This window comes from Rhincodon typus, chromosome 3, assembly GCF_021869965.1.
Source record: "Rhincodon typus isolate 14 chromosome 3, sRhiTyp1.1, whole genome shotgun sequence".
NCBI classification, from domain to species: Eukaryota; Metazoa; Chordata; class Chondrichthyes; order Orectolobiformes; family Rhincodontidae; genus Rhincodon; species Rhincodon typus.
In genome coordinates this window covers 56488569-56512973 of record NC_063334.1, presented here as the reverse complement: position 1 = coordinate 56512973, position 24405 = coordinate 56488569, and the positions used below count along the sequence as shown (strand labels likewise).

Below are 24405 nucleotides of genomic sequence, written 5' to 3'. Positions count from 1 at the left end.
CCCCAATGTTTTTGCGTCCTACCATTATGTCCAGGAAGGGTAGTCGGTTGTTGTTCTCTTCTTCTTTTGTGAGTTTAATCGGGTAAGGATGTTGTTTATGTGTTGGTGGGTTTCTTCTAGGTTTGTGCGTTTAATAATTACGAAGGTGTCATCTACATATTGGGCCCAAAGTTTAGGCTGTATAGTGGGGAGCGCTATCCATTCTAACCTTTGCATTACTCATTCTGCAATCAGATATTGGGGATCCCATTGGAGTTCCATTGTTACCTAGCAGGGTGATGAAATGTTTGCAACCAAACCCACTGGCTCGGCGAGTATGTCTACAACCTAATCTTTCTTTAAAAAAAAAAGTCTCCAATGGGAAATTGTCGAGCAAAGGACTCTTTAAATAAAAACATCCTGTTATTATTACTGGAAATGTTTTTCTCCCTCTCTCTTTTGACCATGAACATTTTGGGCCTGAACAGCTCTGAGAATACACAACAATTTGCAAACCTGTCCAGCGCTAAAAATAACTGAACCAGAACAATAATAAATTGGTTTTTAGTAATAGCAAAATTTAACCTCAATCCCATTCACTCAAGCAACTTATACATATTCAGAAAAATAGAGCTGCATGGAGTTCTTCAATACAGTGAGACACAAGATATTCATTCCTATTTACAATTATCTGATACAAACACAGAAATGACAAAAAAAATTCTTCACTTTTTCACATCAATTATTCAGAACATTCAATGTTAAAAATAATTATTTTTTCTATATCTCTACATAACTGAATACATGAATAATCAGAAAACAGCAGGGGAAATTACTATTAAAAGAGTTGAACATAAAGAAGCATGTAGCACAATGGAGCATTATTTTATATTCATTCTCAATTTTGCTGGAGTTCTATTTCTGCCATGACTATGTCGGAACACAATGAGTACAAGGCAAGTACCTTCCTAAAAGGCTGATGGAAAAAGTGCAGGAAGAATTGCTCCAGATCATTCTTGTGCATCTCCTACCAACTACAAATAGAACAGTCATCTGTCTAGCCCCTTTCTCAACACATTCAATGTATTATTTCAGGAAGGTGCCATAAAATGGTAACACCAAAAATTAAAAGTGGGGGTGATTAAATTGAAGAATATGTAATTGAGATTATGCCCAGAGTAACACCACCCCTGCATGACATCAAATTGCCAGATCCCTGTTAAATTACTGCAAGATATTAAATGATTTCATCTTATCCTTTCATAGACAAGAATAGCAGTGTCCAGGTGGTAAATAGTAAATTTTTATTTTAGGTACTGGTATCGCTCTCAATAAATAAGACCTACAAGATATTACAGCTGGATGGCATCCACCTGGATTACGTCAACACTATATACAAACCAAAGTTTAAAATGCAAGACAACATTTCATCGAATGAGAGTAATTCGCTCATTTTACACTCCTCACATTATTCACTGAGGGAGTTTGTTATAAAGTCACATGGCTACTACATGTTATTTCAAACAATTTTTCAATTAATTATTTTGAAATATTAATAGAAACATCATTGAGGTGTATAGAGTTTTGCATTAACTTTCCAGATAAGTAGGGATCCTCACTGGAACTATGATGTGAAATATTATATTTATAGCGGTATAGAACTTAGAATCGCAGTGTTTTTGGTAATAGAACAATGACTATATTATTCTTACTTTGGATTCCTGTAACTGTTCATAAGCAGTGAGGATAGGGAAAATGAATTATCACTGCTTCCTCTCAATATGTGACTACAATGAGCATTACCTTTTGATTGTCTCTGCTCAGCCTCCCAATTCAAACCCACTTGTTAACTTGAGATAGCAATAACTGCAGGTGCTGGAGTCAGAGATATCACAGTGTGGAGCTGGAGGAACACAGAAATTTGCCATTTCTGAAGAAGGGTCCCAATCCGCAACGTCAACTTTCCTGCTCCTCTGATGCTGCCTGGCCTGCTGTGTTCCTCCAGCTCCACACTTTGTTACCACTTGTTAACTTGTAACTTTAGTCCCTAACGCATTAACATCTAGCTTCCACATTGTTCTTAACTAATGAGATACCAAAGAGAAGACTAAATTTGAGAAATTTACATTGGACCAATTAAAACTGTCCTGGTAAATCCCTATCATTTTTATTTGCTCAAGCACATCCAAGCCAAACACTTTAGGTCTCTTTTTACATCACTCTCGATAGAAATTTGTTGCAAAAATCTTCCTTTGCCTCATTACTCACAAAATAAACAGCTCATTAGCCAGAAGAAATAGTCAGAGTTTGACTAGGCTATTATCTGCACATTCTATCAAAGTGCCGTTGATCTTTTCCTCTACCTAATGCATGTTTCCAGGAGCCTACTGATCTAGTTAATAAAATCAATGCTTACCGAGCGAGGTGAAGCACTGCTTCAATAATATTTGAGCCATCTTTGGCACTTGTTTCACAAAACAGTGCATTGTATGTCTGTTAGGAAGCAAAAAAAAATGAAAAAGACTCACTCTTATATTTAATATCCTCAATGAAAAGATTATCATAACAAATAAAAAATAAATCACAGCTTTGACTTTAGACACCCACTCTCCAAATTTAAAACAAAAATATTCTTACTGATTCAGCTAATTGCTTGGCAATACAGCACTCAAACATTGCTAGAAAGAGAGATAAAATTGGAACGTTTTAGTCTTGCACTCCTCAAGACTGACATACAAAACCAAACTTTGAAAGAGGACTCTAATTCAGACCATATCCAGAATCTGCTGATTGGTTGAAATGGAAATACAGCTTGTTCTGTTAATGATCAATCTTAGCTCGCTGATTAAACTCAGGCCAGGTAGATCCACTAACTGATCAAGACATTGCCACAGGAAAGGCAGTTTCCATAATCCTTTCTCAATGAAAAAGGTGCAGAATATGCACAGATTCCTTTTCTTACACAGAGCACGGTCCTGTTTATAAATATTTGTAGTTTCTAACACACCAGTCCAATATAACATTAAACTGGTTTCTGGTGCCATGCTTCGCACAGTCTGGATTATCTGGTAAATGCAACTCAATAGCAGAATCGAATCTAGTGTTGGAGATTATGTCTTGAGTTTTGCAAGCACAGGTTAAGTGAGCAGTCAACAAGCTGCACTCTTTTTACATCAGTCAGTCAAAAGGACATGCAGTCTGCCTAGCCTGAAGCACACAGCTTATGTACTTGGCATCACACTGATGCTGAAATTCATACAGCACATTACTAATCTGTGTAGGAGGCATAATGTCTTTTTGGCTTGATGACAGTAGACTTGTTAGTGGAGAATACTATTCGTGTGTCTACTGCGAAGTAGCATCCTGAGGCTTCACCTGTTGCTCAAATATTTTGATATCTCTTCCCCTCCCTTTCAAAGTTTGGTTTCTTGCAACCCAGTGTTAATGACTGACTCAGTTCTTTGATGCTCACCATGGCCAGTTTCTCCCCATAGCTTGTGGGGACTGACTTCTGCACTTCTTGCGAGGTTCTGTTCCGTAGATCTGCTTTGTTCCCCACCAACATAATGGGAATATTTTCATTGGTTGAATCCTTTAAATTAAGCAAAAATGACTAACATCATCTTACTGTGTGCTTATAATATCGGATAAATTATCACTATATGTTTTCCCTGAATCTCTTCATTTAATACACCTGTTTTTTTTAAATTCTGGTATTGAATGGAACTGGAAACCTAAATAACATATTCATGCTACCAATGCTACATGTAAGTGATGTGATGTTGCTAATATAATAATCCTTTATGTTATGTGACTGTATTATAAATGCAAACTGGAAATTTTGAAATTAACAAACCCTTCTTTCTTTTAGCCTTTACTTTTTATTTTGATTTAGATTCCTTCCAGATAAACCAGCTCTGAAGAAATTCTTATAGACCCAAATCATTTAGCCACTTTAGATGTTGCTCAAGTGCAGTAATATTTACTTTATTCAGTTATAGCTGTTTTTTGCCTTAATTCATCCAAAAGTGCTGACAAATGTTTCTTTCTAAATATAATTTTAAAAATTGAATCATTATCCCCCTGGTGTGGCTTGAATGTTCAATGCTTTGGGAATGCGGGGGTGGGTTAGAGTCTGGCCCTCTAATCCAGAAGCAGATCATAGATGGCCATAAGTGCAGATGAGCACACGAGTGCCAAGTGTGCTGGTTAAAACGTCTACCTAACTCTCACTTATTACCTCCAAGCTTGACTCATATTATCCACCTACCCCTTGCCCTCATGACCTCCTCATGCCATATCAATAGCTATTCATCCAATATTCAGTATGGCTAGATCTATGGAGTCAGGTGGAGATAATAGTAAAATTTAATAGATCTCTCATTCTGACACAAAACTAAACATAATTCTCATTAATGAATTCCAGAATTTTTAAAACACAGTGTAGAATTTGTTATGAAGCCAAATTTCTAGTCAGTAACCACATCAAAAACAGCTAGTCCTTTAATAGTCTCTTTGAGCTGTTGATCAAAATTTGAACTCAGTCACCCTTGCTGGCACAAGTGCTTTTCTGGCATCTGAAACTCAGCTAAGCATTCATAATGACCCAGCTGTAAGAACACACTTGAGAAATGTGAACAAAAACTCTAACGGAACTGCTAACTCTGTTAGCTTCAGTCTGTTTATTTTAATATTTAAAGGACAAAGATCATGACATGTAAACCAAACTTATACATTCTTTAAGACTCTTTCTGTCAACTCAATAAATTTGTGACCCCCACATTGCAAGTCGCCCTTGGAACAATGAAAATGAGGTCTTTTTGAACTCGGCAAAAATTTCAAATGGGCCTTCTGAGCTTGGTTTTCCTGGCTTTGTGATTCATACCCTGTCCACTTCCAGATAGGAAGAATGTAATCTGTCAGAAATCTGGTTGGAACCTCCACATCCAGGTAGGGGCTGCCATTTATAAAGGTTTCTGGAGTTGGTCAAACTCTTCAAAAATATGGCCCCTTGCCTCTATCATTATGTTTTCCTTCTTTCCTCACTATTCTAGAATGGAGCCTGTAGCCTTTGACAAGGTTCCTTTAAATTTAAAGTCTTCAACTGACAAGTGCTGGTCATCATTGGGCCTACCTGCTCTGATTGATTGGAAAATCACAAAGCACAGTGCTGATATCATATTTGAGTTATAAGCCATGGGAAAACGCCCTCTGTAGGCTTTTGGGTTTCTGACCAGTTGCTGGTTCACCCCACACTGGGCAAAAAAAAAAGGTCAAATAGTAAAAGATCTGCTTAATGACTCTCAAGGTTAGTCTCATAACTCTTTTCTGAATCACCTTAGTCACTTGAATGGACATATTACTGAGCATAAAAGTGAGTGGAATACTGCAGTATGGTGGCCTTCAATATGTTATGTCACAATATGATTTCTTGCATAAGGCATTCCCAAACTGAACCTCGTCTTGGTGATAAGGAAATGCCACTCGGATTGGAGTCTTTTTTTCAAACGAAGTGTGGAGCAAGGCATAAAAGCAGGAGGTACTTGTGCTGGAGGGCAGGTCATGTTTTCCCATGCAATTATGTTCTTCTCAGCTCATCACATATTCATGCATGGGTAGATCGCCACATTTAATGGGCAGGAAATTCTTCCCTCGGCCAGAACCTTCCAGGCTCCAACATCCAGGCACCCTATTTAACAGTCACCTAGACAGCACTTCATTCTCTACAACCCAGGAGGATCCCTTAGCCTCTCATCACTCCATTCATTCCTGGAGATGCCAGAGACCAGGCAAAAAAATGGCACTATACTGTCACAATGCCTCCCTAGAGATTTTCCTGAAGGCTGCTCGCAATTGATTTTCCCTTTCGATGGCAAGAAGAAGCTATCTGACCTATGAAGGGAATGAATAAAAATAGTAATATGGCATAAAGATAAGCGAATGATGCAGTGGACATTTCACACTAGGCATCGCATAATCAAAATAATGTTCCTAAATTATGTTCCAAGAATGATATTAATGGATTAAATATTGTGGGGACTGTGCAAACAATTTCATAAAAAGTGCTGCAGGAAGAGAAGGCTCAATATCAGCACCACAGTTTGTTTCTCCCCCCATGAGGTTACTTGTAGTTACAACCTAATAAGAACAAAATCTATTTAATATGGAAACAAGGTTATTCACCTCAATCATGTCAACCCATTCTCGTACATTGAGGAAACTCTTTTCACACGTGATATCATACAGCAATAAAACACCGTCTGCGCGCCTGAAATAGGATTTGGCAATACTTCGAAATCTGAAAAATAAACAATAAGATCACGGCATCATTTCTCTGCTAAACATTTCATTTTCTTAAAAAAGTAGTACATTGTTGGACAGATATGTTTCTATGTTGGACTGATAGGTTTCTAGTGCCATCAACACATAATCAATAATTAAATTTTCTTTTCTTTGGCAATTGTTTATGTTCACCAAGGAGAGGATTGTAAACCAATTTCAGGAACCTACACTGCAAAATTTAGCTCTGCGGTGCCTGCAGTTTCAGCGCTTCATATATTGCATGCGTGCAATGCTGCGTGAACTACTCCAGGTAACATTTTGATGTTGGACATTAGGAGAGTTTTCAGAAGTACATAGAGTTGGTAGATTGGGACATTAGTCAGAGTGTCATGCTGACTGATGCCAGTGATGCCATTATTGATCTCTGTGCTCCAGCTAATGCTCTTTTAAACACACATCACCACTCAGTGCATTCACGCAGTGCTATTTGAAAGGGGTCACAACAATATATGAATGTACCAACACCAAATGAACTGCAACTCACCAGCAAGAACAACTAAGAGGATCTGAATGTTAAGGTGCTAGTTAAAAATTCAGTCATGGAGCCTATAGTTACAAGCATCCTTGGCCTGCAGCATATAAGGGAGATGGAGCAAGGCAGCAGGGAAGAAAACAAGCTGCTTACTGACAGAGGAACAGGAATGGGAGAGCACAGGTGGATTTTCATGGAGTTGGAGAGATTCTATGGAACACAATTCACACATGAATTCCACGGGACTCAATTCCAGGATTCCCTATGCTGTGTCTCCAATTTTCAACAGTGAAGATTAACGGTGCAAGCTGGTTCAGATCGCAAGCCCCATCCTGAACTCCTGACATGGTTAAGTGTAGGGCAAAGCTTGACACAGAGGGTATGGGGGCATAAGATGGCATAAGTTGGCAAGGAGTGTGTGTGGGAGCTAAGAGGGTGTGACAGCTGTCATTGTTACAACTGATACAGAGTCCCAGAGCATTGAGGCAGGTCATTTACCCAACCCTCCTCAGCACATTGTAGCCCCCGTTGTTTACTCTGAACTCCTTCTGGGGACAGAAGACCCAACTCAAGCAAGCACCCACCTCCTTGAACAAAAGTCCCACATTTGCTCGCATTTTCTCCTGAGGTAAGCATTGTGAGCCAAGAAATTTCCCAGGCTGCTACCTGCTTCAAAGCTGAAAATCTAACTGAATGTGTGATGATTTTGCTTCACAACAGAGGTATTTATGGAAATCTGACACCTTTGCAGACACAACAGTAACCTCAGAGCACCAGTGACATAGGCACTGTTGATAGCTGTGAAGATGAGCATGGCAATGAACTTCTTAGCATTGGGATCCTCCCAATCTGGAGAAAGGGACATCTTTTAACTTCTCCCACACAAATACAAAAGCAAAATACTGCAGATGTTGGAGATGCAAAATAAAAACAGGAAATGCTAAAGATACTCAGCAGGTTAAATCTGTGAAGGGAAACAGTGTTAATATTTCAGGATGATGGCCCATCATCAAAAAGGAACTACTGAACTGCGATGTAGTCTAAGCAAATGATAGATTGAGGGGAAAGAAGTACAAGAGGGAAGACTGTGTTTGGATGGATGACGGGAAAGATTAAATAAGCAAAGTGAAGCAATAATGAAAGAGATTAGAGAAAAGCATCAGCAAAAAGGAACAAAACAAAGCCAGCAGTTATAATCTAAAATCTTTTCATTCAATGTTGAGTCCAGAAGGTTGCAGAGTTCCAAGTCAAAACATGAGGTGATGTTTCTCAAACATGCATTGAGCTACAGTGCACCAAGAACAAAAAAGGCAGATGAGAGTAAGGTGGGGAATTGAAATGACAAGTGACAGGATACTCAGAGCCATGCTTGTGGACTGAACAGAGGACTAGAGAGTGAGTTCAACAATTTTAGATCTGGCTCCACTTGTTTTGTTTCTTTTTCTTCCCTTGCTTGACATGGCATCTGGACATTGTTGTTCAGCTATTCACACCTCATCTGGAAATATTCTTTGTCTCTCTATCTGTCCCATATGGCCTTTGCCCAATGAAATCTTTTGTCATTTTTAATCTCTTTTGCCATCCACTCTATCACCAACTTTTACATTTGTTCTCCTTCCCCTCACCCCCTTTCACTTGCACAGTATCTATTACTTGTCTATCTTACCGGAGTACTGATGAAGGGCCATCAAACTGAAACATTATTTCCCTTCATAGATGCTGCCCGAGCTGCTGAGTATGTTTTTTAGATCTAACATCCCTCAACTTGTTGACTACAAACATTCAGGGAAAGGCAAACTGTTATTACACCAATAGAGTAAGTACATTGTGTTCTCTCAGACCAAAGAGCAGGCAGAGTATGCATGTAGCTTTGCCAGGACAGCGAGCTTCCCCCATTGTGTAGGCTGTCAATGACAGCCTATGTTTTGCAGGGAATGCAACTAAATGAAGAGATAAAACACAAATGCATTGAAAAACAATGTTTTTATGCCTCTTGAACCCACTAGCACTGGAGCGGTGTTTCTTCCAGCTAAAGAAAAATAAATAAAAGTTGTTTTTTCCATGATCGCAAGACAGGTAGCATCCTTATACTTTTCTGCTTACTGCCAAGGCAGGAGACAATGTTTCAGATCATAATTAACCCTCTTTTGTTTTCCATACCTTACAATGATAGCCTGTTGAAAAGCTAACCAACAGATGAATAAAATGTGCATGCAACATGTACATTTGGCTTTAATGAATGTGTAGTTTTGTCACTTTAAAACTTGCTCATTTCTAATACCTCTCTTGACCTGCAGTGTCCCATAACTGCAACACCGTTCGTTCTCCATCAACAATCAGAGTTTTCATCTGAAAATCAACTCCTGTGTGAAAAATAAGAAGGACATGGAAATAAGTAAATGCTGCTCTCAGTGACAACCAAAAGTGCAGAGGCAATTTCTTGCTCATATTTTGACACTACACAGCCACATTTATATATTCTCAAGACAAGGGAGGCAGTGGTGGCATTGTGGTAACAGTAATGGAATCACAATCCAGAATTCCAGGTTAATGTTCTGGGGCATAACAGTTGGTGACATTTGAATTCAAAGAAGACCACAGAAGCTCTGCTGATGGTCTGGCCAATAACATCCATCACCCAACATCATTAAAACACACGACCGAGCATTGGTGCTGGAGCGTTCAACTCTTCACAATTTACATAAATGATTTGAATGAACAGACTGACGGTATGGTAACTAAATTTAATGATGACCCAAAGATAGGTAGGAAAATGAGTTGTGAAGTGGACATAGGAACCTACAAAGATATATGTTTAGTGAGTGGATGCAGATCTGACAAATAGAGTACAATGTGGAAGTGTGTGAAATTGTCCATTTTGGGAGAAGGAGTTAAAAAAACAAGCATATCATCTGAATGGTGAGAGATTGCAGAGCTCTGAGATGCAGGGAGATCTGAGTGTCCTAGTGCATGAATCACAGCAGGTTATGCCGGCACATTAAGTAATTAGGAAAACTCATAGAATATTAATGGTTTATTGCAAGGAGAGGTAAGTGTAACGTGAATATGCAAGAATGTAGCATTAGGGTTAAAATCAGATCAGCCATGACTTTACTGAATGGCGGAGCAAGGTCAAAGGGTTGAGAGACCTACTCTTATTCCTTGTTTGTACATTCAGAACTCATTCAAGGGCTTTTACAGTAAGACAAACAGCATTTAGGGAGGCAGGGGCATAGTGGTAATGTTACTGGTATAGTAGTCCAAAACCCCAGATTAATGTTCTGGAGACATTGGTTCAAATCCCATCAAAGCGCATCATGAAATTTAAATTTAATAAGATCTGGAAAGAAAGGAAAGCTATGGCAACTATTATCGATTGTCATAAAAACGCATCTGGTTCCTAATGTCCTCAAAGGGAAGAAATCTGCCATCCTTACTTGTTCAGACCTATGTATGAGACCAGATAAGAAGCAAGGTGGTCAACTCTTTAGTAACCTCTGAAATGACCCAGCAAGTCACTCTGTTGCACAACAATTAGGGATAGTCAATAAATCCTGGACTATCCAGCGATGCCCACATGTCATGGAACAAAAAAATAAAAAAAACAGGCATTTTCATGAGTTCAAAAATTTCCCAGACCACAGCATTTGAAATGGGACAGGTGGTGTCACCTCAACATTTCAATCATTTGGAAAAGTGTAGATTCACTGTCAATAACTTCTGGCTTTTCATGTTATTTCTTCATGTGTGAACTTCCAAAGACACTGATCCAGTGGAATGATGATGGCAAATATTAACATTTTCTTTGTCATTAGCACTGCAAAAGATGGGCCATTATCTGCTAATTAATCCTATTGCTATTTGTGGATCTTCATTGCGTATCAATTAAGTGTTTCATTTCAAAAATACTTCAAAGGTGACTAGGCATTTTGGATGTTAAACAGTTCTGAAATGCACTATATAAACACAATTTCTGAAATATAAATGACACTTTACAGCTTTAAAGAAATTAAGAAATACAAAGGCCCAAAAAATATTTGTAATGGCCCTGTAGTTGCAAAGGTGATTTAGAAACTGTATGAGGTGTTCCATGATTACTTTCTTGAGACTTTACAAGAAAGAACCTCCATCTGTCTCCAATGACCAGTGAATCCCGACAAAAGTGTTGCCATTTCCTTGTTCTTAGTCAGATATAAGTTTGAATGCTGGTACCCTCAAAATCAGCTGTAAATGACCCCTCTTAGGCTTGTTGGGAAAAGCACAATAATTTAATGTTTTCTTTTGAATTCTGTAACAACTGGACCAGTCAATGAAGGGGTGTTTCTGAATAGAGGGACTAGTGGTGCAGGTTCATACTTCCTTGAAAGTGGCATCACAGGTTGGCAGGGTGGTGAAGGCGGCGTTTGGCACGTTTGCCTTCATTGGGCATTCTGTATAGAAGTTGGGGCATCATGTTGCGGCTGTACATTGGTGAGGCCACTTTCATAATACTGCATACAATTCTGATTACCCTGCTATGGGAACAATGTTGTTAAACTAGGAAGGGTACAGAAAAAGATTACAAGGATGTTGCAGGGACTGGAGGGTTTGAGTTATATGGAGAGGCTGAATAGGGTGTGACATTTTTCTTTGGAGCATCAGAGGCTGAGAGGTGACGTTGTAGAGATTCATAAAATAATGAGGGGCTTAGATAAGGTGAACAGATAAGATTTTTTTTCTCCAAGGGTGGGGGAGTCCATAGCTAGCGGCTATAAGTTTAAGATAAGAGGGAAAAGATTTAAAAGGGACCTGCACAGAATGAGCTGCCAGAGGAAGTGGTAGAGGGTGGTACAATTACAACATTTAAAAAACATTTGGACAGATACATGAATATGAAAGGTTTATAGGGATAAGTGCCAAATGGGGGCAAAATGGACTAGTTCAGTTTAGGATACCTGGTCAGCATGGACAAGTTGGATCGAAGGGTCTGTTTCCATGCTGTATGACTCTATGACTCAGTCAGCTCTTCCTAGGCTTATGCTGGGAGCAGGGTTCAACATCAACTTGAGAAGATTGAGCCAGCAAAGTTTATACAATCAAAAGCATACTCCATACCAAAACACGATCCTAGTGTAACTATCAGGACTATGTCGATTTTCAGGGCCAGAAACAACTCATGAACAAGTAGAAATTGATTCATTGGACATTCTGGCAAATGCTTCTAAAATAGCATCTAAATGCTAATGCAGCTGACTGACAATGGAACCACAGCAGGAGGAAATAAAGAGACGCAAGGTGGTTAAACTAATGAAACATACCTAAAGTGGCACTGGTGTTCCCACGAAATTCATTTTTGCAGAGTCGAAGCAGAAAGCTTGACTTGCCCACGGCTGCATCTCCAGCAAGCACTACCTTGAAAGCCTTTTCTGACTGAGGATATTTGAAGCTCCCAGCTGTGCTAGTAGGCTGAAAAAAGGAAACATTTCAATCAGAAACCACTGTGTTCAATTCAAAACACATTTATGAGTTCTGAATAGAGCAAAATAAGTGCTTTTGACCTTAGGGTAAATCAATCAATCAGTCTGCTTGCTAATTCACATGTTGCTCACATATATTCAGATGATTGGATAGTCTGATTGGAAAATATATTTCTCTACATTCCTAGTTTTTTTTAGAAAAGTATTAAATGCAAGTTATGACATGTCAATCCATTTAAATAAATGAGGTTAGAGACCTAATGGAAGAAACAAAATCAGCTCTTAAATGGTGTTATTGCTAATTTATTTAATACCTGCAGCCATAATTTAAGAATCTATTTTATGGATTTATTTTTCTCCCTCCTTCTGAGGCCACTCATTTATACTGATGGATGTTTTTACTTCCATAACTCTCATTTTGCACATTCATCAAAACAGATATTGTTCATACATGAATGGGAGGAAAGGGGTAGAATTTATGTGACAATATTCTTGATCGCTGGCCAAAACTTTCATTTTTGTCTTTCGTTTTTGTTCTCCTAGAGGACTCTTATTGAAATTATGGTAGAGTAAAGGACAGAAATTAGTGGTGCCATTATCTACAGGAAATGTAACTACAGAAAGAGAAAGGATAGGGAGTGGAGTGTGAGTGGGAATAAGAGCATATTAAATTTCACACCAGACTCTGGTCTTACTTCACCATTTCAGCCACAGTCACTGCAAATCGGATATGAAAGTAAAGAGATTCCAGCGTCCAGGAGAAAACAATGCTAAGTCTATATCAGCTAACTCAATACTAGACACAGATGGATTTGAAGTATCCCTGATGTCACTGTGAATTCACTATTCTTTTAAAATGAGGATTATAAATAAAGTCTAAATAAATACAAATCAATACAACCACTTGATTTGTATTAACATGAAAGAAAAGGAACTCACAGAGGTGAAGTATTATTTAGAAATATGTAACAAGTATTACCTGTGGTGAAAATGCAGAGATACAGCGCCGCGAAGAGGAGACTCCAGAATTGCTCCGGCTTACTGCTTGCGAGGGTTTCCAGTCCAGAACAGTATTCGTACTGTCCTGGGTAAAAGCCATCTCATCCTGCATGTCAAACTCCTACAAAGAATTTGCAAATATATTGTAACCCACAGAGCTAAATGTAGGAGACCACCTCCACTCACTCTAACAATAATCATCAGTAACTACCATAGCATCTGCTTCTAGGCAAACAATAAGACAAATAACAATTCGCTTTCGTGAAATTAGGTCAGAAAAATTATTGGCTAGGACACCAGAACTGCACTGCTTTTCATCAAATTGTAGCAGAGGATCTTTTACTTCTATCTGACAGAGTAGATGGATCCTGTGTTTACTGCTTATCTTAAAAAATAAACAGCACTTTTGACAGGACAGCACTGAAGACTCAGCCTTGGTAATGTGCTTGAGTCCTGGTGTGCGGCTCAAGTCCACAGTTGACTGACTCAGAGGTGAAAGTGCTACCATCTGCCAAGACTGACATCTGATGAGCTTTTTGCCCTTAATTTCATTCCAGATGTTTCAATGCAGTAGCCATCCTCTTAACAGTGTGTCCAGTGCATAGGGAATACACAGTGCTAAGGGCATGCAAGCATTCTCACAGTTGCAGTTTTTCAGATGCCTTTTACTAATACATGTAAAGAAATCCTGTTGCAACACTAAAAAAAGTGAAAATTTATTCAATACTCCAACCAATATTCAATGCACATATGACTCAATCATAATAGATGATTGGTTTATTTATCTCACTATTGTTTGTGTGCCTTTTTAGGTGTACATGTGTTGATGAATTTACCCTTAATGTACTGTATCCATTGAGTAGTACAAAGATTTTTGCCTGTGATTCCTTAGAGTAAGGTAACCATCTCAATCAATAGCAACTAGTGAGGTGGGTAACAGAAGATGATCAGAAGGAGATTTAAGGTACCACTGGCCACTGTAATGCAGTTTTGGGAGCAATCTGAAAACAGATTACCTGTCCTTCAGGCCCAAAGAAAGGGAGCGGTATGGAGAAAGTAAAAGGGGACAGCAAACAGAAAGGTACATTATAATTAAGTGTGGAAAATCTTAGTAACATCTTGAATGTAGCATCAAAAATGAGTTAATTATCAGTACAGTACTTTGCAGCCAGTTTCTACAGAGTAAATTATGAGTACAAAAGAACCTGGGAAATCTGTGCTGTAAACTGTTCAATTCCACAACAGTTCATTTCTATTATGCATGACATACTTTCTTAATACTCAAAGAAAGTGAAGCTTAGGAAGATAGGAAGAGTATGCTATTCAGCTCCTTGAGGCTATTTCACAATTTAATTAAGTTAATGCCAATCTGTATCTTGACTCTATTTACTGGCTTTTGTACCATTTCTCTCGAAAACTTTACCTAACAAAAGTCTTCTGATCACAGTCTCAACATTTTTGGACGTGTTTTTTCCTTATTTTAACCATCTTTTGTGCAAAAAGATAGTCCCTGATTTAACTCCTTTTTCTCCTGCTTTAAGATTGCACCCATTGTGCTGGATTCTCCACCTGAATCTGTATCTGCACAAGTAGATATACTCAGCATTTTAAAGACTTTTCTTTCATTCACCCTTCCAGCTTCTAATCTATTCTTTCATTCACCTTTCCAGCTTCTAATTCAACACAACACAGATGAAGGAGGATCCTGTGGATACGTTGTACTTAGATTTCCAGAAGGCAAGTGACAAAGTGCCACATCTAAGGTTGCTATGTAAAATAAGCACTTGTAGTTTAGTGGGTAAGATATTAACACAGGTAGAGAAATGATTTACCTAACAGGAAACAGATTCATTTTCACATTGGCAAGATGTGATTAGTGGTGTGCCACAGGGATCATTGGCGCAGCTTCAACTAGTTACAAATTTTCTCAATGACTTGGATAATAGGATCAAATGTACAGTAGCTAAATTTGCTCATAAGACAAACATAGGTAAGAAGGTAAATTGTGAAGAGAACACAAAGAGTCTGCAAGTAGGTAAAGTGAGTAAGCAAAAAACTTGGCAGAGAGCTATTTTACACACCATTCACATTCATTTGCAGGATGTGGGTGTACTTACTGCCCATGCCCCAGGGGGCAGCAAAGAGTCAATCATATTGCTGGAGTTACATGTAGGCCAGACTAGGAAAGAGCAGCAGTTTCTTTTCCTAAAGTACATCAGTGAACCAGATGGGTTTTTCCTGACAATGGACAACAGTTTTACAGCCACAGTTAGATTCTTAATTCTAAATTTTTATTGAATTCAAATTTCACCATCTGCCATGGCAGGATTTGAACCCAGGTCCCCAGAGCATTACCTGGATCTCTGGATTAATAGTGTCATTATAATACTACAAGGACCATCACCTCCCTTAAAGTGGGAAAACTGCCTGCTTTGACAGGAAGACCAGAAAAGCCACATATTATTTAAATGGTAAGAGATTGCAGAATGCTCTGGTAGAGAGGGTTCTGAGTGTCCTTTTACATGACACAAAAAATACATAGAGGTAGAGCAGGTGATTAACAAGGCAATGGGATATTGTTGTTTATTGCAAGGGAATGGTAAAAAACAGATTGCTGGATGTGTACCTTGCCTTTAAGAATTCTATCTGTTGTATGTATACAAGGTTGTGACTCTTTCCAGTAGTTAGTCTGCTCTTGGTTTTGGAAGCTGCACACAGAAATCAGTTAGCTGTAATGTCTGTTCATAACACATGATGTGTTTTAATGTTTTAAATAAACTAATCCACACAGTTGATCAGTCCCTAATGAGAAATTGATATCAGGCCATTATCATTAACATGACATGATGAACAATAATGGAAAACATCATGCTGATGAAGCCTATCATATTGGCACAGTCAGTGAGCAATTTAATCTACAGGCAAAACACAAGGTCAACAGACTTAAATCAGGCCAAAATGACAGAGCTCAGTGTCTTTGTTCAGTGCAGTGTCAGAGAATTGAAAACGTAGATTCCTTGCAAGCAGACCAGTCCTGGTTGAGAGGCCTGTTTAACAACTAATTGAGAAAGGTAAGTGATCAGAGTGTATGCTGGATTAATAGCAAGCAAATGCAGGTTAAAGGGATATTGTCAGAACAGCAATAAAATTCCCTAGCTTACACTGGAACAAAGCAAACCTCCTAACAGAATTCAACGTATTTGAACAACACTCAGAACTGTCATTTCTAGATTCAGTGTGTCCAATGCAGCCAAACAAACCAATAACGTTTGCTTAGCAATTGGGAACAAAATCCTATACAGACTTAACGTGTCAGAACTAACAGCTAAAAGACCCCTAAAAGATCTGGAACACAATAGAAGGCCAATTCAGAGGTTAATTAAACCCCTATATTCAGTAATTAGAATTCAGGTAATTTAGACCAGCAGTCCACAGAATCCACGGACCACTCATGACCAAATACAGTGAAAAGGGCTCATATGAGACTCTTCAGATAAAAAGCTAGGCAACAGAATTATTCAGCTGGTGATGCAGTCGTCCTCACAGAAGCTTTCCAGAAAGATTTGTTAGAAAAGCTAAACATGTCCTGCATCACAAAGTGTCAAAGAATGTGTGTCCTCCTTCAGGCACGAAGGATATACCAAGCTTTCAATCAATTTTGTAAGGTATGTTGCAGAAAGGCCACTGACAGAGGCAGAATGAAGACTAATGCAGCCACAAAGAGCTGTGCACCAACCCTAAATACACCATGCACAAAGGGTATCTTCAAGCTCCAATAAAGTCTGCCAAGCATCCCGCTAGAGATGTATACACAAAGTGACCAAAAAACCAGAATCTGACAATGTACATAATAAAACAAAGCATGTTGAATACACCTTTCATGCCATCAATCTCATGGAGAAATTAATGGCATCACACCATCTGAAATGTTTGCAAAAATTCAAGTTGTCTGCCTTAAGAAACTGGTGACTATTAGTAACTGGATAAGAGTAACACGGAGGTAATTTACTAACTCTCTGAAATTAAGAAAAAAACTTGCACCACACGTGGAAAACCATGATGAAACCTACAGTAAAACTTTCAACATACAATGATTCATCAGTTCCATGTGTGAGATCAATAGTGCTGGAGTGCAATTACAATCAATCTGCCTGGACATCCATTATTCTCCATCATAGACACTGCTGGGCCAATGGCAGATATACCAGCATGCTGTGACCTAACCCTGGTCACCATCCATGGAATTAGTCAGACATCAGATGATAAATCAATCTCAGAAACTTTGCGTACCATTTCAATTCACAATTTAACACTAAAATAACCAGAATGTTCTGATAAAATTGAAAGTTTAGGAGATAGACGCCTCACAGAAAGGTTGAAGAGCATACATACTGAACAAAAGCTAGCCAATCGCATTTGCTTCAGATGTTCCGTCTGCAGTGCAGTCCAACTACTCAAACATTGAATCGGAAACATTTGCCTTAGTTTGTGGAATCATACATTTTCATACCTATCTATTCAACAAAAAGTCTGTGGTGGAGACTGACAACAAATCACTGCCAAGATTACACTGTTTCCCAATAAACAGCCAAGGTTACAACTATGAGATTAGGTTCAAAACAGGTAACTTGAGAATCACAGCTACCTTTACCTGGGTTAAAAAGAAGATATGCCCTTGGATCTGCAAGTTGACTTCATTGGCATTGAACTTTAAGATGTTTTCCAAATTTACCTGATACATTGTGCACAATGTAAATTACAAGAACCAAAAGCTTCCAAACCACAGAAACTATGGTAAAACATCATTTTAGGGAGGAATGATTCCATTCAGCATGCCCATAAACAAGATATATGCCAGGGGACTGGAGCACAGCTAATGTGGTTCCTTTTCAAGAAGGGTAGTTGAGATAAACCAGGGAATTTCAGACCAGTGATCATCAGTGGTAGGGAAACTAAGGAAAAAATTCTGGACAGACTTAATCTCCACTTGGAGAGGCAAAGTTTAATCAGGGATAGTCAGCATGGCTTCATTAGAGGGAGGTCATGCCTAACAAATTTGACTAAATTTTGAGGTGGTGACCAGATATTTAGATCAGGGTAATGCTGTTGATGTAGTTCTTACGGATGTCAGCAAAACCTTTGGCAAGGTCCCACATGGGACATTGATACAGAAGGTAAAAGTACATGGAATCCAGGGTAACTTGGATCCAATCCAAAATTGGCTTAGTGGTAGGAGACGCAGGGTGGTGGTAGAAGACAGTTTGTTTGAATAGAGGCTGATGGCCAGTGGTGTCTCACTGGGATCAGTGCAGGGTCCCTTATTGCTCATGATATATATAAACGATATAGATGAGAATGTCAGGGGATGATAAGTAAGAATGCTGATGACATGAAGATTGTCTGAATGGCTAATAGTCAGGAAGAAGGTCTTAGCTTAAAGGAACATATGGACAGGTTGATCAGATATGCAGATCAGTGGCAAATGAATTTAACCCTGAAAGGTGTGAGGTGATGCACTTCGGAAGTTATAACAAGGCAAGGGAACACTCAATGAATGGCAGAGCACTAGAAAGCTCATAGGAGCACAGTGATCTTGGGTTGCTTGTCCACAGATTCACTGGACATGGCAAGACAGGTTCGTGGGGTAATTAAGAAGGCATACAGGACACTAGCTTAGATTACAAGAGCAGGGAGATCATGTTGGTGCTGTATAAAACTTTGGTTAGGCCACAGCTGGAGCTCGATATGCAGTTTTGGTCACCTCATTCTAGGAAGGATGTGACTGCAGCAGAGGGGGCACAGAGGAGATTCACCAAGACGTTATGTGGGATGGAGCAGTTCAGCTATGAAGAGAGGCTGGAGAGATTCGAGTTGTTTTCTTTAAAGCAGGGGAGGCTGAGAGGGGACAAGGCAGAGGTGCTTAAGATTTTGAGGGACATGGACAGGGTGGATAGGAAGTAGCTGTTCGCCTTAGTTGAAAGGTCAACAACCAGGGCGCATAATTTTAAGGATATAGGGGATTAGAGAAAACATCTTTCACTCACAGAGTGGTGGGAATCTGGAATGCACTGCCTGGGAGGGCTGTGGAGGCAGGAACCCTTACAAGCTTTAAAAAGTCTGTGGATGAGCACCTGACATGTCATAACTTTCAAGGCTAAGGGCCAAGTGCTGAAAAGTGAGATTAATGTCGATAGGTCAACTCTGACTCAATTCACCAAAGGGCCTTCTCTATGCTGTATGATGCTATGACTCTAAGTGAGATCATATTGGCCTTTTTGGGATGAACTAACATTTCCTAAGGAGATGTTTTTAAAGAAAGGCTGGTCTCATATCAGAATTTTTGTGACCAGATATAATCAACAACTTCATTATACACAAGGGCATAGATCAGATGAGAATTGCAAGAGTTTCAATACATTGGCCAGGTTGAGGCATTGAAATCCTTGTTATGGACTGTGAGATTTGTCAAGGGCATACGACAAGTTTTAGTAAAGAACCACGAACACTCTATGTGATCCCTGCCCATCTTTGGTCCAAAATTGCACCCGTCTTTTTTCATGTTCATGGAAATGGCTGCATTGTCATAAAGTTGACTACTTTACCAAATACTCCATCACTTGTCAGTCACACATGCTCTAAGCTCCTATCAATTCATACTACTTCTACACATTATCTTGGGACCCACAGACTAGCAGAATTCATGATTTGCATGGTCAAAGATCTAATCTTCACATACAGACAAACGAAAGAAGGCCAACTTATTGCAATGCTACATTTGAAAGCAACATATCAGATCGCAACCATTCCATAACCAGCAGCGCTCCCAAATGGCAGGCCAGTGACAACCAATTCACTGGCTCATAAAAAACTCTTTTTGAAACTCAAGAGAAGATTGTAAAAATGCGAGAGAAGGTGACTAATGTGCATGATAAAAATGTGAGTACAAGGTTGCCAAAATCACAAGTGGGACAATACGTACACATTCAGAATCCCATAGAAAGTTTATGGAAAAAGTCGAGGTGACAAGAATGTGTTCAGAGCAAAGACCTATAAGGTCGTACACATAACAGCACAAAATTAAGATGAAACAGAGGACTGTCCCAGTCTTGCTGCATCATGTTAAGTAACGAAACATAAACAGGAATGACAAACAATATCATTGCTGACAATAGGAAACCATTTGCTCCTTCAGACGTTATGAGATCTGGAGGTATTATTTTAGCTATTACAGAGACTCTTAGGCTTACTTGTAAATGTAAAGACTTAAACTTCCTTGTTGAAAGGCGCGGGAAGTTGTGCATATACCTAAACTTTGAGAAAGTGCACCTTTAAAGAATTTCACGTGTTACGTGTATACAATACTGCAACTGGCAATTCGGCTGCTATGGGTCTGCAAGTTGCAGAAAGAGAAGTCAATTGGTTTGCTGTAATGTCTGCTTTATACGATGTTTTACTGTTTTAAATAAACACACCCATGGAGATAATCAATCCGTGATGAGTGACTGAATAATAAGCTATTTTTGTTAACATAAAAATAAACACTTTGTGCAGTCCTACGGGGTTTTGGTGAGGCGAAATCTGCGGTGTTGTGAACAGCTTTCGTCTCCTTATTTAAGAAAGAAGTAAATGCAATAGAAGCAATTCAGTGAACATTCACTCAGAGGGCCGTGAGACTTTGCAACTGTCTTCACCATTCAGTATTTGAGGCAGGTCATTGAATACTTTTAAGGCAGAATAAATTCTGGACTAGCAAGGAAGGCAATAGTTACCAGGGATAGGAATGATTAAGAAGCTGAGGCCACAATCAGATCAACCATGAACCAACTGAATGGCAGACCAGACTTGAGGGGCTGAATGGCCTACTCCTGTTCCTAATTCATTTATTCAATTTTACGTGGCAATATAACAAATTGATTTGCCTAAAAAACAGAGATGTGAGCTCACAGAAGCAGAGTACTATTTAAAAATTTGTAACAGAAGCTACCTGATGTGAACATGCAGCACTATAGCCATGTGACAAAGAGGCTCCAGAACTGCTCCGGCTCACTGCTTGGGTTGGTTTCCACTCCAGAACTGTACCTAGACTGTCTTGACTAAAAGCTACTTCATCCCGAATTTCAGGCACCTACAACAAAATCACAAATACACTTTCACTTACAGAGCCAATGACGGAAGGCCAGCATTGCTGAATCTTATTATCAAAAACCAGAGAGCAACTGATTTGAGACTCTGGACTCTTGTCTATGTGTTGACCAATGTACTGTAACAACTTTTTAATTCCAAATATTAATCACCTGATGCATTTAAGTGTATTCAAAAGATCTCAGCCTAATAACATTACATTATTAGCATTCTTTCAGATGCAGCAATCATCCGTTCTCCTTCCTCCCATACAAGTGGACAAGCTCTGCTCTGATGGGAGGACACTGTACTCAAACCAAATGCAATTGCTGCAGCTGAAGTGCAACAAACAGAGCAAAATATTCTGTAACTGTATTGATCAAACTGGTATTTAGCAACCAGATAGTCAAACATTTAAAGAATTGTAAAATTAGACACTTACATGGTTAATTGTTTTAGACCTGATCAAAAATACAGAATCCAGAATTCATTTATTTCTCCAAAGAGGAATCATTCATTTTTGTGCAGGTCAATAAATGCAGTTCACAATGTACCAAAGATTTGCATCAAAATGTCACACAGCTTGTTTGGTTGCTTACATCTGTGTCAGAAGCATCTCCTCCAAAGGCCTCTTGCGCACAATGCGCTCTTTCAAAATGTCTTTGATGTTTGAATTCACCCTCAGAATCATATTCATTTGAATCTCTCATTGTAGACATGCCACTGTCAAAGCAACTTTCAGTTAAGCTTTCAACTTCACAACTTGCTCTGCGCATAGGGTCACATACAGCCAGTGACTCCATGTCTTCATCTAAGAAAGAAGATCTGGATGACCTATTGGAAACAACAATGAAAATCCAATGCTTTAGTTTGTCAGTGTTGTTGAAGTTTGGAGTCAAAGGAATTAGATCCTGCAAATGTAATGTAACCCTCTTTAACTGAAGGAATCATTGAAACCAACAGAGCAGTCAGTTTTCCAGATGTTTGTGAGAAAATTTTAGTTTCATCTCATTGCAACTTTGACTTGAACACTCCCAAATTTCTACTGAGGGAAAAGAAGTGCACTTAAAGGCTGTTGAGCATTGAGGCAGAGGACCTTTTTTAATACATAAGGAGTGGGAGGGGAAAGAGGCTACATTTTCAAATCCAGACATAGGCCCGAAACGTCAGCCTTCCTGCTCCTCTGATGCTGCATGGCCTACTGTGTTCATCCAGCTCTACACCTTGTTATCTCAATGGAAAAATACTGATGCCTGTCCAGATAAGATTACCACATGCTGTGTTTTTAAAAACATGCTTCAATTTATTTCGGGTGAACAACAATAGAAAAGATAAATTTATCTGGAAACATTTGCACTTGAAGTGAATTTGTTCATCTGTGAATATACATTTCGGTAATTCTCTCCACCCTTCCCCCCTCCACCTGTACAACTTATGTAGACAGCCTGGAAATTTTGCTTCATTTTTATTTTGCAAGAACAGTAAAAGCTTAGGAAGCAACACATTTTGGCGTTTGTTGACAGTACACAAAGTAGGAAATAGGGTTCTGAACTTCAGTATCTGTAAAAAGCACATTTTTATTCATTCTTAGAACGTGGGTGTCACTGGCAGGCCAGCGTTTATTTCCCACCCCTAATTATCCACAGGGCAGTTAAAAATCATCCACATTGCTGTGGTTTTGGAGTCATATGTAGGCCCAACCAGGTAAAGTGGACAGATTTCCTTCCTGAAAGGATGTTAGTGAATCTATAATGATTATAGGCCAGGCAGTATCACCCTCTGAAGAAGGGAACCGACCCAAAACGTCAACTTTTCTGCTTCTCTTGGAAGGTGGTGGGTGTCTAGAATTTGATTCCTGATTGGATAGTGAAGGTAAAAACCTTCAAATCATTTAAAAAGTTACCTAAAGCACTGTAAGGTGTAAGACTGTGGGCTAGGTTCTAAGCGGTAGGATTAAAATGTGTGGCTGGGTTTTTTTTTTCTCTTTCAGCTGATACAGACAGGCTGAGTTGAATAGATTTATTGTGCTGTAACTTTTCTTTGATACATACTCATAATTCAGGTTCAGCAGGCTGCATCTTTTTAGCAGGTTTTTAAGTTGAATACTTAATAGAGTTTCATTCTGCAAAATTGGTTCTAAAATGACTGCCTTGAATGTGTTTTTCTTATGGTTAATTGTAACAGGAATTGTTTAGTGTAAATTAACTTATCAAATGTATTCAATATGTCTTTAATATTTACTTAGGGTGTGGACATAGATCAGTAATCATGTTAATTATGATACAATCGCTACTTTATATAGTTCAAGAGACTGCTATGACGCTAAAGTTGAAGAATCGGTTGAAGGTTTTTTTCTTAATACATGATGACAAACTACAGGTCTCTTCCTGGTCTCAATATGTGTTCACGTACCACGCTTTATTATAAACTTGTTCTCTGTTTGCTGATCACAAATTTTATTTTTCTTGGTTTGTGATTAGCATTTTGGCGCACAAAGACTGATACCAATGTATTTATTGTAAATGGATTTTTAAATGCTGATTCTGTCTCGAGGGTGTCTTATCTTATTTTTAGTTTTAAGATTGGCCTAGATCAGAATAGACCTCCTATCCCCATTCTGAACTCACCATCATTTGGTAAAATATGGTCAGCAAGTAGGAAAAACAATGTGTTATATTTGGCACAACGATGTTGGAACAATTAGTTTTATTTTGCTCAGTGAAGGATGCTTGGGGGAGGGGTGGGGAAGACAAGTTAATGTTTTAACTTTTTTTTAAAGCACTACTCCTCCATCTCCCTATGTAATGTCACTGGATTAGTCATCTGGAGCCCCCAGGCTCTAGGGGAATGGGTCCAAATCCCACAACTGCAGCTGATAGAATTTGAAGTCAATTAATAAAAAAAAAATGTGGGCACTAAGATTAGAGATAGTAGGAACTGCAGATGCTGGAAAATCCGAGACAACAAGGTGCAGGGCTGGATGAACACAGCAGGCCAAGCAGCATCATAGGAGCAGAGAGGCTGACGTTTCGGGCC

At 39.0% G+C, this 24405-nt stretch overlaps 1 protein-coding gene across 2 annotated transcripts in view; it reads right to left on the bottom strand.

Moving 5' to 3' along the window:
* rasef (RAS and EF-hand domain containing) overlaps positions 1 to 24405 on the bottom strand; it is a 73266-nt gene that overhangs the window by 5327 nt on the left and 43534 nt on the right. For both annotated transcript variants that reach the window (XM_020511860.2, XM_048592980.1), the window contains exons 10-17: positions 21969 to 22203; positions 21233 to 21373; positions 13229 to 13369; positions 12091 to 12238; positions 9075 to 9156; positions 6163 to 6277; positions 3452 to 3571; positions 2396 to 2472 (exon numbers count right to left, since the gene is read on the bottom strand). In XM_020511860.2, the coding sequence (XP_020367449.1) occupies positions 2396 to 2472; positions 3452 to 3571; positions 6163 to 6277; positions 9075 to 9156; positions 12091 to 12238; positions 13229 to 13369; positions 21233 to 21373; positions 21969 to 22203 (1059 nt within the window). The remainder of the gene's footprint in view (positions 1 to 2395; positions 2473 to 3451; positions 3572 to 6162; positions 6278 to 9074; positions 9157 to 12090; positions 12239 to 13228; positions 13370 to 21232; positions 21374 to 21968; positions 22204 to 24405) is intronic.